The 13,777-nt window shown below is 43.1% G+C and overlaps 1 protein-coding gene across 1 annotated transcript; it reads right to left on the bottom strand.

Moving 5' to 3' along the window:
• Positions 1 to 1,183: 1,183 nt before the first annotated feature.
• On the bottom strand, positions 1,184 to 2,272 carry LOC108795859 (galactoside 3(4)-L-fucosyltransferase-like). Its single transcript, XM_018567173.1, has one exon. It carries the CDS (start codon positions 2,270 to 2,272, stop codon positions 1,184 to 1,186), a length of 1,089 nt encoding a protein of 362 aa, XP_018422675.1.
• Positions 2,273 to 13,777: the final 11,505 nt, after the last annotated feature.

Below are 13,777 nucleotides of genomic sequence, written 5' to 3'. Positions count from 1 at the left end.
GGCTTGTTATACCACAAATTAGCCTGCTGTTTCAGCTACTGGACTCAGAGCCTGATCCCAGATCGTGACAACTATATTACAAGGTCCAGAAGGCTAGTAAGACACATTAGACTTCATAGGAGAAATACACTGATTAGCCAGATTATTATGACCACCCCATCAGTACTTCGTTGGGCCACGAGATGACTCCACGAGATGACTTTGTTGGGCCGCCTCGTGACTCCACGAGATGTTGAAAGGTGATGCGAGGAATCTGACACTGCACTGTTGCCCTTCTGTTGTCTTGTACCAGTCTTGCCACTCTCCGTTCTGCCCTAACATTGACTAGTCGCTGACGGCCACAATTCGCACGTTCAGACCCAGATTTTCGGCTGACAGTCCAGTCTTTAAACACTTTAACAACAGCTGCTCTTGAACATTTAACGAATTCTGCTGTTTTGCTGATACTCGCTCCATGGCTCAGAGTGCCAACAATCATCCCACGTTCAAAGGCTGTTAAATCGCGTTGTTTACCCATATCTTCAGAAAAAAAATCACTTCTACTGTCGTGGTAAACAACCTGCTTCCCTATTTATAATGGTCTGGCCCTCTAGCAACTTCAGCGCGAAATTATAGCTAATTAGCCTACAAATGGTCATAATAATCTGGCCACTCAGTGTATATCAGCTTTGGTCACTAGCAACTCACAATTTTATCCTAATGAAGGAAATTCTGTTTTTGGGATTGTGGAGCATTGTCTCATCTTCAAACAACCATTAAAGACTAGAATTATTGTATTAATTACATACATCCTGACTCTGTTTATCTTCCTATCCCATGCCCCAATCTCTCCCTACATTTTTACTTTGTGCTAGATAGCTAATAACTGACTAACTCTCCTCTCTGTCTTCTACCAAAATGATGACGACCATACAGCTCTGTTTATAGGGTCTCTCTTATTTTACAAGAAACTTACATAATTGTTTTAAAGGTTAGTGGTAAAAATGCAGACAAGGGGGGGATGGTGGGGATGCCCATTAGGCAGCATTTAAAGCGTTTAAAGAACACCAAATGGTAAAGTGACAGGTAAGCTTATGATATGGAATGCATAAATCTTTTTTACAAAGTGTTTGCAGGTGAAGCAGGATTGTCCGAGTCAACCCTGGCTTAAGTTGCTTTAGTTCATTCATTTCTAAAGACAACTTTATTTGAGGAACCACGTTGCCACACTTGGCATAGCTTTGTAGCCTTCGTACTGCTGGAGCTCCCTGCATGCTTTGCAGTGAATATTATCCCAGCCTGTCTCTCTGACTACCTCATACTTTAGTCTCCACTTAAAATACTTCTCATATTTTGCATTGTCTTTGTCCAAGCTCATTAAAAACTCTGCAAGTTCTTTTGGACTAGCAAAGTCATCCACATGAATGAAGGAGTCGGAAGGGATGAAGCGTTCATAGTTCTTACGAGTGGCCCCAAGTACCACAGGTACCACCCCCATATTAAAAGAGTTACTCCACAACTTCTCTGTAATGTAGTCCTCATGTTCACAGTTTTCAAACGCAAGGTAAAATTTGTATTGGACAAGGGTGCTGTCTAAATCATCCCAGCTCAATTTCTGGTGATACTTCCCATAAACATCTATATGAATGTGCTTCTTTAGCTCCTTATAGTAGCTGTTTCTCCGAGCACCAGGGTACCATTTGCTAACTACCCAAGCAACTAATCTGGACTTGGTAGGCATTTTAAAACTGTGTGGTTCCTTCAGAGGCTTCAGAAACCCATAGGGAAGAAAAATATCCGAATCCTCTCTGTAGGTCATGGTCAGATTTATAAGGTTGTCAAAAATATTGAGATTCTCAACGACGATTGGAGGCTCAATGTTAAACCATACCCAGCGTTGATGGTGAGGTCTTGGTCCTTGAGGGAGGTCCCGACTGTACATAACATCATAGTGATGGAGAATCACAGCATCTGCCTGACCCAACAAGTCACGGTTTACTGTCAAGTTGCATCCTGAAATTCTATAAGCAGACTGGCAAGTGTCCAGAGGAAAGGTTTCCCTAAAGGGCCAGGTCCAGACTAGAATAAGAAGCTGGCTATTGTTCTTTCTTCTTTGCCTTGAAGAATGTATCGGCTCTATAAATGAAGGATATTTGATCTGATCTTGACTTATGCTGGAGACTTGTCTGGAGATCCTCATATAAAGGAAAAGGATAACAAAGAGGAAACAGGTGAAGAATAGTAACTGCTTATGTGTTTTTTTTGCCATCTTATCTTCGACGTAACTAGACATAATGTGAAAAAAAACCAACACAATTTATGTTTTATTTTGTTTTTTCAAAATGTTTGCTTTTAACAGTGAAGTTTAAACGTACTGTATATATAACTATGTCGTTAAATTTTACATATGCAACATAAATAATATTCTGCAAGCCAATGCTTGGTTACCTGCCCTTGACATGGAGCTCCAACCAAACATTTTTTAGTATTGGATTGATGTTCTGTTGAGTTGTCTGTGTCCCCATTAGGAGAATAGGGAATTATGGACACCGGCACTCCAAGGTAGAAAAACGTCTCTTTATTGACGTTTACATGCAACAAAAACACTTATTGCAGCGTTTCGGGGTCGCACAGGATCACCTTCATCAGGCATCAGGCACTTGTTCTGCCTGATGAAGGGGATCCTGTGCGACCCCGAAACGTTGCAATAAGAGTTTTTGTTGCATGTAAACGTCAATAAAGAGGTGTTTTTCTACCTTGGCGTGCCGGTGTCCATAATTTCCTATATCCTATTCAGACGGTGGCCATGCGTCGACTACTGATGCACCCAACCCATCATCACGGATTAGCGGTAAGGAGTGCAATGGGTACACGGATTGTTCCCATTACGAGAATTTCTCCTCTCTTTCTTTCTGCAGTAATCGGAACTGTATAGTTCCCCTTTCTGGAGTGTATTGTGCATATACTGTATTCCCCTGGGGAATCCACTAGCAGTCAGTGATGGTTTTTGCTGGAAAAGTTCAATGAGATCTTAAAGTGTATGCAAAGGAAAACATTTTCTATGTTTTGGAGTAATGAAGGAACATACCCTTTACCAAGTTCTTTTTTATTGCAATCTGTTTTACTGAGAATCACTAGACATGTGAACATTTTTTATTTCAGAACAATCCGAATTTAATTTTTTTGGATTTAGGATACGAAATTCAATTTGGTTTGGTATTCGGAATTCTGATTTGATTTCAAATTTTTCTTTTTCAGTTCGGATCAATTTGTATCTATTTGGATAGAGTTTATTATGATGTGAAAATCGAAAAAAAAAAACAACAAAAAAACAGTGTGGAGTCCCAATCACCAAATCAAAAAGTAAGACAGTAAGTAAACACACCACACTGGTTTTAAAAGTCCTTTATTAATAAATAAACACACTGCACATCTTTCACAAGCCCTAGCCAGACTCGGGAATGCACAGAAAAGTGTAACTTACCTTATTCCTGCGAGCCTGCGGTGTCCTCTTCTGTACGCAGCCGGCCGATGCCGGCATCTGACTTTTACGGGTCTATTCACTAAGCTGCCGAGGGCAGCCGAGTGAACAACCGACCCCAAGTGAAGTGAGCCGAACACTGTTCGGCTATTCACTTCAGGCTTGTACGGCTGACTTCAGCCGTATATCGGCTGAAAACAGCGGTACATCGGCTTGCTTCGCATGGCTTCGGGTCGGCCCGAAGTGCAGAAGGAGTTCAACTCAGCCGATCTAACATCTGGATCGGCTGAGCCGAACCTCCGGCAGGCTACTCAGTGCTGTTCGGCCTATTCTCATAGATGCCGAACAGCAGTGAGTGAATAGCCGAATAGCCGCTGAGCGGCATTCGGCTCGGCTGTTCTGCTCGGTCCCTCAGAGGTACCGAGCAGAACAGCAAAATAGTTAAAAAAGTTAAAAAACTAAATAGAAAACGTTCTGAATAATCATACCACCAGGGAGGTTAATAAAGGACTTTTCAAACCGGTGTGGTGTGTTTATTTACTATTGGTTACAACTACTCCTTACTCATCCACATGGGTTAGGTGGCATCTGGGTGCCCCCTTTGTGGAAGGGGGCAGACAGATTTAAATAGGCCCCCTTGCCGGCAGAACCCCACAACCACCTATATTGAGGGTAAGCTCAATGGCCTAGTGAATAGATCTTCTGCCTTGCAACACTGGGGGTCCCCAGTTTAAATCCCAGTCAGGAAACTATCTAGTCTGTATGTTCTCCCTGAGCTTGTGTGGGTTTCCTTCTACACTCCAAAGACATGCTGGAAGGTAATTGGCTCCTGTCTAAATCAGCCGTCCCTGTGTGTATGTGAGATAGGGACCTTAAATGGAAAGTTCCTTGAGGGCAGGCTGATGTGAATGTGCAACTATGTAAATCGCTGCGTAAATTGTCAGCGCTAAATAAATACCTGTAATGCATAAATAAAATGATAGCAGGTAGAGAGACATGGGAACCGAAGGGTAGAAATTTGCCAGTCAAGTCAAGAGACATAAGGAGCCAGTATGGGGCTCAACCTCTGTCATCCAACAAAAACTAAAATAGCTTCTTTAGGTAGACTGATCATTAGGATACATCACAAAGCATCTACTCAAGTAGTCTTATTATCTGCTTCAAATCAATATCAAATCCATGTTTACAAATAAACTAGCAAATAAACATTTGCATAATTCTCTGTCACAGCTGTATTATTAAATATCATACCTGTATGCAAAATTCTCATATGGTGAATTGAAAAATCCCGCAGATTTTTCTCTATTCCAGGTCACCAGCGAGAATCCAAAATATGCTGCAGTTCCTTAATGTGCATTTGCAAGTGGCAAAGAAAAGTTTGTTACAGAACAACCCTGTAGAACAAACCAAACTAGTTTTTTTAATCGTCATAACATTTGGAAGGCTGCAATTCCTTGACACACATGTGACACATAAAAGAACAGTATGTTCATCATAAAATCACACATAGCAGTTCTGGGCAGAGGAGTAACATTGTGGTCACATCGCAAGACTATTAGGCCCCATTCACACTAAGCGACATACCTTACAAGCGGATCCGCGCGGCCGGGATAGTGCGACTGTTTGGGCGACGATCGCGTGACCTTCACCGTCGGGCTGCATTCAAATATATAAAACTTTTGCGACATCCGCGGGAAAAAGGGTCATGCTGACCCGACAGCGACGGGCGACATGGAGCTGTACATTAGAACAGCTCCATTGAATAACATTGGCATGTGACTTCTCGCGATATCTCGCGGCAAAAATGCGCGATATTGTGGCAGAAATCGCACGGCAATCCGCTCAGTGTGAATCGGGCCTTAGAAGGGCCTTGTTTTCTACTCTCCTTACCCAAAGCCATCATTGTAGGGATACTGTTTCCTATTTTTGTTCACTGTAATCTTATAAGGTGTATATGCATTCAGTTTATTTATAATTGCAACCAGTATAAATTATCATGTAGGCAGACAGTGTTGGGCCCCTGATGCTGCTTGGGCCCTATGCTGTCTGCCTCTGGGCCATAGTTGTGCCCTAGATTTTGCAAATCTTTGTTGGAAAAAAAAAATGTCTTAAAGCATATTTGTTGGGTATCCTGCAACACTCATGTAAAAGGGGAGAGAAAAAAAAAATACCAGATATAACCTCACCCTCTTGGCAGACCTGCACACACCAACATTATTCCACAAAATCTACAGGACAGGTTTTACTCTGCCACTCTGTTACTTTTCTCTCCTGTTTCAAGCATCATTAGGGTGCAAGAAAATTCATTCAAACCAATCTATGTATACCTATTCATACAATATTTATAATATATATATATATACACTATAATGCCAACAGTTTTGGGACGCCTGCCTTTGCACTCACATGAACTTTAATGGCATTCCAGTCTTAGTCTGTAAGGTTCAATATTGAGTTGGCCCACCCTTTGCAGCTATAACAGGTTCAACTCCTCTGGGAAGGCATCCACAAGGTTTAGGAGTGTGTCTATGGGAATGCTTGGCCATTCTTGCAGAAGCACATTTGTGAGGTCAGGTACTGATGTTGGAGAAGGCCGGGCTCGCAGTCTCCTCTCTAATTCATCCCAAAGGTGTTCTATCGGGTTGAGGTCAGGACTCTGTGCAGGCCAGTCAAGTTCCTCCACCCCAAACTTGCTCATCCATGTCTTTATGGACCTTGTTTTGTGCACTGGTGTGCAGTCATGTTGGAACAGGAAGGGCCCATCCCCCAAACTGTTCCCACAAAGTGGGGAGCATGAAATTGTCCAAAATGTCTTGGTATGCTGATGCCTTAAGAGTTCCCTTCATTAGAAGTAAGGGGCAAAGCCCAACCCCTGAAAAACAACCCCACACCATAATCCCCCATCCACCAAACTTTACACTTGGCACAATGCAGCCCGGCAAGTACCGTTGTCCTTGCAACCTCCAAACCCAGACATGTCCATCGGATTGCCAGATAGATAAGCGTGATTCGTCACTCCAGAGGACACGTCTCCACTTCTCTAGAGTCCAGTGGCGGCGTGCTTTACACCACTGCATCCAACGCTTTGCATTGCACTTGGTGATGTAAGGCTTGGATGCAGCTGCTCGGCCATGGAAACCCATTCCATGAAGCTCTCTACGCACTGTTGTGGCAATCTGAAGGTCACACGAAGTTTGGAGGTCTGTAGCTATTGACTCTGCAGATAGTTGGCGACTTCTGCGCACTGTGCGCTTCAGCATGCGCTGACCCCGCTCTGTCATTTTACGTGGCCTACCACTTCGTGGCTGAGTTGCTGTTGTTCCCAGTTGCTTCCACTTTGTTATAATACCACTAATTATCATCGCACATGCGAGTGGCGACGTCACGCCCATACGCAATGACGTCAAGGCGGGGTGTCACCCGGTCTCTGCCTAGGGTGACACCCGGCCTCAGGGCGCCCCTGTTTGCAGTTACTGAAATTGAGAGAGGAGCTTGCGAAGGTCTGCTAAATAGAGATATCTAAAAGATAAGAAATATTGTTTTTTATTATTGCTAGATATATTGTGTGACTAGCCACACGTAGCGTGTATTTCCACTTTGCACCAAAATTTATGAAAACACCTATGTATGTTTGTTTTGTGTTTTCATTCACACAGCATACCGAAAAATATTTTTTAAAACTATTTCCTTCTTTTCAAGCTGTTTGTTAGGAGCAGCATTATATATAGAACACTATAGGCAGCTTATATTGCTTAGAAAAGATAACAGTGGGTAGATAAGACAGACTGAGGGACTTTTTTTCTTTTTTAAAGTGCACTAGCAGGCTAACATGCCTTTAGATTTTTAACCCTTTGTTAGGGCAGACAGTCCTATACAACTAGTGTACAAGTGACAATGTAATCTGCCAGGACAGTACAGACAGGGTTAATTTGAAACAAAACTCCCCCCAACCCCCATAACAGTGAGAACTAAGCAGAATTTTCAGTCATGGAGTTTGCAGAAAGAGCATGTAATAAAAGGTAATCTGTAAATTTGAAAAGTTATGCTGTGTGAATAGGAACATTTAACAAATATAAAGTGGGTATTATTCCGAATATGGCTGCAAAAGTGGAAATACACTTTAAATAACATGCTTGAAGGATGCCTTAAATTTGTATGTGTAGTGGCACATATGTACTTATACACTCCAGCAAAAGTAACATTTAAACCAAATTAACATTTGCCGCTAAATTACATTTCCGCGCAGACTTCATTATGTTATTTTTTTCTGGCGCATTCTAGGGCCATTTTACAAGCTGTGACATTTAGAAAAGAGACATTTAGAAAATAAAATTGCCACCAAATGACAATTCCAAACCCCGTTTTCTGTTTAAAAAAAAAAATTTGATGTAGTGCCTCTAAGAATCCATCCCTTGCCCTTATCCTTGATGACGGCCTCAAGAGCATCACCTATTATAAAATTGCTGGAACTGAGCTGTTAAAATGACAGCTGATTCCTAGCTTGTTCCAGGATCACTGACAGCGCCACTGTATACATGTAAAACAAGCCGCCGGCTTGTTAATACAGGAGCAATGTCAGATTGGGACTTTGCTTATCCCACCCCCTACATGCATACTGTATTTCTGCTGCTGTTTCCCTGACCACCACCTTTCCAAACTGGAAGATGAGGGAAGCAATCCCTGCAAAGTCCTCATCAAGCCGGTGGCTTTTCTGGCTATCTCTCTTCCAGTTAAACTGCGCTTTCCTGGCCAATCTCCCCCCTTCCCCACCCGTTCAGACCACTGTGGACAATGATCATCTTCCCCTGTCACACTGCTCTGGTCCTGGCCATCTGCCCTTTAAATCAAAGTGCTCTGGTCCCATCCATCCATCCTGCCATCAGACCTCTCCTCTCCAACTTGCACAGCAGCAGCCTCTGGGGACCACTGGGTAAATGGCTTTATTCATCTTCAGACCCATTTATAATGTATGAATGGGTTGAAGGTGAAGAAAAGTCATCCAATCTTCTCCCTCCAATTGGGCACACCCCCATAGTGGGATATTCAGGGTCAGGGCTCCATAAAAGGGTCACAGCGCTGGACCTGAGAAGCATGCTGCAGCCAACCACACACACTGCACAAAGAGCCAAGAAGGGTGCCAAATGTTGTGCCCAGTGACAGAGCACCTAACAAAACAGCCACGCATCTTTCTTTCCGGCGGGGTGCAGGTACGGTCCGCCAACGGTCTGCCAAGGTAAAAACTGACCCAGATAGCTTCCGGAGGTGCCACAGTGACTTAGAAAAGCATTTGGGAGAGTTGCTAAAATAATCTTGTAGAAAAATCTCAGTAGAAAAAACAATGTAAAAGAGAGTACTTCTCTCAGAGATAAGGGAAGACCTTCATCACATAAGGACACTGAAAAAAATGAGGCAGGCTGGGAGTGGGAGGGGTTATGCAGTGCTGTCCTGCAGCTTTGATTTGTCAGTGTCCAATCACCTGAAGGTAGCTGTATAACCCAGTGTTCCAGAGATTTAACTCCCTGTGTCCTCTGTTGTATGATCAGGAAAATGGGTGGGGCCATACACCAAATGATCACAGGCACCCAATAGAACACCTGTGAACACAATCATAGGGGTCTATTCACCAAGCTGCCGAGGGCAGCCGAGTGAATGACCGATCTGAAGTGAAGTGAGCCGAACACTGTTCGGCTATTCACTTCAGGCTGGTACGTGAGTCCATGTCTGGAGTCTCTCCCACATGCAATTACATGTCCCTGCTCATCCCTGACCCCTAATTAACTGCTGCTGAGGCCTAGGGCATTATGGGATAGCTTGACAATTTTTCACACAGGTATTGCAGTTGTTTAGTTCTAGCATAAGGGGAGAATTTCACTTTAACCGGATTACAAACCACAAGTCTCCGGTTACTCTGCTCATTGTTTGCTGCAAATCCCACAATATACAAGCAGTAGCAGTGGCTACAAGCAGTGGCTAAAAGTACCTGCTGATCCTGCCAGAAATCTTCTGAGGTTCCAACTTCCTGACAAGCTGCACTGAAATTCCAATCATTGTTATCAGCCCTGCCTGAATACCTCTCCCTATTTTATGAAGATGGGAAGAGGGGGATGTTCTGCAGTCCCAACATACTTTCTTCCTGGGGTGACAACACTGCTTCTCCCTAGATGCAGTGCAGTATTTAAGTGTTGTCACTCTAGGACCGGTAATGTGTTACTAGCATGATTAACAGGTGAAAATAAACACACTTGAAATCAGCATGTTTATCCCATTGGTGTGTACAGGGCTGGATTCCCGGCATGGCCACCGAGACCCGGTCTCGGGGGGGCATGGAGAAGAGGGGCACACACATTTGAAGTCACCTGACGCCCGGAACATGGAGTTCAACAGGCAGCAATTTGTTTTCTACATTTAGCCCTGCTTTGCACAAGCAGGGCTAAATGAAGAATGGGGGAAGCCGCTTGTTTCTTTACAAGTGATCTTGAGAATGTCAGTAATAACACTGCAGGCTGTCCGTCCTTCCCCCGCACCTACCTCTCTCCATGCTGCGTCCTCCCAGCTCCGTCCTCTCCGCGCTGGCTGCCGACGACCTCAGGATGGAGATTGCTATCACACAGGGGATTCTTAGTACCTGTGTAATAGCAATAAAGTTAAGTGAAAAAAATTGATAAAAAAATAATTACATATAAAAATAAGTAAAAATATAAGATAAAAAAATATTTTAAAAAAAGTAAAAGATGACAAGATAAATAAAAATTTAAAAAGTAAAATAAATAAATAAAAAAGTATAAAAAAAAAGCAAGAAAGCAATTCAAATCAACCCTGCAACCCCTGCTATCTGGTTTGCATTCTCCACGAGGGGTATGTGGCGGGTGGTATGTGGGGGGGCGCATTGCGGGAACTGGCCTTGGGGCGGCAGGCAGAGTAAATCCGGTCCTGGATGTATAACAAAGTATAAATAATTTGTGTTAACATACTCAGCAGTATTGCCCAGCAGAATGGACCACTGTGAGCTCATCACAGCCAATGGAAGACCCATGCATTAGGTGTTGTCAATAAGGAGCTTGGCAGTGTGGGAGAACGGTATGGCGTATATACATACTTTACTTACAAGGCTCATATTACAGGGATTACAAAAGAGGCTGTTTAATCTTACTTCACTACTGTTGACACAGATAACATCATGTATTAGACGTACATTACATAATCACATATGTAACTCCACCTCCCTTGCCAAAACCGCACTGTAACCAAAAGCAGCAAAAAACTGGCTGGGATTCTGCGTGCTTGTTTCCTTAGCACTGCAAAAAAGATTAAACTACATTTAAAATGTTAAAGCCCAAAATTGAATAGAGAGAATATATCTTACCATGGCTTTTGTTTTCTATTTAGGCATAGTTGTTGTACATCCTCTTTGCCGATAACCTTGTGATCTCGGTACGCCTTTTGTTTACCTAATTTGAGACGCAGGTTAGATATTCAGAGTTCAGAAATACGTGACTCACCCAAGCAGACACACCCATCCTATGTACTAGGATCTAGCAGAAATTATGGTTCAGGGAATTAAGCTGGGTGCATACCTGCGAGCTAGAGTGAAAAAAATATCTGACAGATCTCTTCATGCACGCTATCAGTATGGATAGATGAATCTCCCGGTATCACACTGGGTCCATGGTGCCGGCCTCTGCCAGAATACATACACAGTATTGAATTGGCCAACATTCAATCCACGTGTGCCTAGCTTTACTCAGGACAAACAGATTAAGGTCATTGTAGTGTATACAATGCAGGGGTCAGGAATATAATGTATAACATAGTGAATGCTGTGGACGTGCGATTTGTTTTGCTCCGAATTGAAATTCGTACGAATTCCTGTAAATTTGGACACTCGGATCCGAATTTCTGAATGACAGAAATAACGAATCCGAACAAAACTGAATGTTTGATAACAAAATTCGAAAACATATGAATTATTTTCCGGGAACAAAGCACAACAAGCGGGAGAGCTGTCATTCAACACTCTCTGGCTTCTCTGCACTTGTATCTCAAATGAAAACAAAGTAACACAATATTGTTACAAAATGTAAATAAAGAAAGACGCTGAGAGATCTGTGTTATTCTGTAACAGCTGCTTCTTTGTGGACACTCCAAACCCAAAGACCCTGACAGCTGTCACAGAATACACAAACGTTTTAAACAGTTCATAGAAATAATAATAATAGAAAAAAGCAGGAATGTTAGGGGGGCACCTGATGTAAAAAAAAAAAAAACAGCATGTGGTCCCCCGACAATTAATACCAGACCCTTCAGGTCTGGTAGGAATTTCTAAGGGGAACCCCATGCCAGAAAAAAAAAAAACATGGGGTCCCCCCTAAAATCCCCATAACCCTGACACGGTGGTTGTGGGGGTCTGCGAGCAGGGGAGCTCATATGCATCTGAGTACACCCTTTCATAAAGGGGGCACCCAGATGCCTCCCCACCTTTTGAATGTGTAAGGGGTACTTGAACCTCTACTCATTCACTAAAGGATTAAATAAAATGTAAATAAACACACCACACCTTTGAAAAAATTATTTTAATTGAACAAAAAAACACACACTGCTAAGAGCCGGCTTGTACAGATCTGTGCAGCATGCACAGATTTTCCCACATCGGGCCGTTACCAGGAAGGACAGATGCTGCATGTGATTGTACGGAGCAACCTGTTCTTCTCTATGGGAGTATGCTCACCCGAGCTGCACATCTGTGCGAGTGTGGGTGTCCCTACTCGTACGTAGACAGGATAGATCCTGTGTGCGTCCGAGCACGGACACCTGCACGGATATGTAGTTTGGGTGAGCGTACAGCTGTGTACTCCCATGGAGAAGAACAGGCTGCTGCGTACATTCACATGCAGCACCTGTCCTTCCCGGGAACGGCCCGATACGTCCGTGCACGCCTCACGGATCTGTACGGGCCGACACTTAGCTGTGTAAATGAGGCATAAATGTTATAATTGTGTTTTTATAATGTAACATACCCAAACAGGTGGCTGGACATATGAAGAGATGGACATGTGTCAATAATATATTACACTCACACTTAGGAAAGTAAGCCCCCAAGAAACAGTATGGATCTTTATCCTTAATGCATTATCTCTAAAAGAATTAAACTGAGACTCAGCTATGAATAAAACAATGTGAGAATTATACATAATCAAGAGTTTCTATTACTATAGATTAGGACACCATAAAACAGTGATGGCCTTGATAATTATAGAGGGCCTCAAGTGCCACCCCAACTCTTCCAGAGTGTTGCAAAATAGCAGCAAAATTTGCATTAAGGGACATTGTTTTGAGTTAGGCTGTAATACCCCCACTAGACATGTGCACTGCCAAAAAAATTGTTTAGTTTCGTTTCGTTTTAAATTCGGATTTGTGTTATTTCGTTTTTCGGGATTTGGGTGTGAAAGTCAATTTGGATTCGGAATTCGGATTCGGACGAAATTCGGTAGCGGTAGTTCGAACGTTCGTTTCGTTTTCGGTTCATATTCGTTTCTTATTCGTTTCGTTCGTTCGTTTGCAGCAAAGTGACATTTGAGGGGGAAAAAATGTTTTTCTCCTTCTCTAATGTCACTTTGCTCCAACGAACGAAAAGAAGAAGAAACGAATACGAACCGAAAACGAAACAAACGTTCGAACTACCGCTACCGAATTTCGGAAATGGAAATTCGGATTCGTTTGCATTCGTTATGTCTGTAATTCGGATACATCCGAATGTCCGAATTTCCGAAAATTCATCCGAATTTCGATTCGGAGCGAAACGAATCGCACATGTCTAACCCCCACCATTAGTGTCAGTGGAAGCAATAATAACACCAAGCATTGTGGTCACTGATTGCAATAATAACCCCCAGCTTTGGCATCAGTGACCCTAACAATAACCTCCAGCACTTGTGTCTGTGACCGCAACAATAACCGCCAGCATTGGTATCAGTGACTATGATAATAACCTCCAGCATTGGTGTCAGTGACCGCAAAAATAACCGCCAGCATTGGTATCAGTGACTCTGATAATAACCTCCAGCATTGGTGTCAGTGACCGCAAAAATAACCGCCAGCATTGGTATCAGTGACTCTGATAATAACCTCCAGCATTGGTTTCAGTGACCGCAACAATAACCGCCAGCATTGGTGTCAGTCAACACAAACAAAGTAAAATGCAACATTCCTGCACTTGTGATCAGTGGCAGTGCTGTTAACCCCTCTCCTCCTGCACTGGTGTTCAGTAGCAGCACTTTTAAAACCCCCCATCTGCTGAGCTCCCACAGGTGGGCAACAGGT

The sequence above is a fragment of the Nanorana parkeri genome, unplaced genomic scaffold (genome assembly GCF_000935625.1).
Source record: "Nanorana parkeri isolate BGI_ZX_2015 unplaced genomic scaffold, ASM93562v1 scaffold1017, whole genome shotgun sequence".
NCBI classification, from domain to species: Eukaryota; Metazoa; Chordata; class Amphibia; order Anura; family Dicroglossidae; genus Nanorana; species Nanorana parkeri.
The sequence above is the reverse complement of the archived record's forward strand: the minus strand, read 5'-3'. Positions and strand labels throughout refer to the sequence as shown.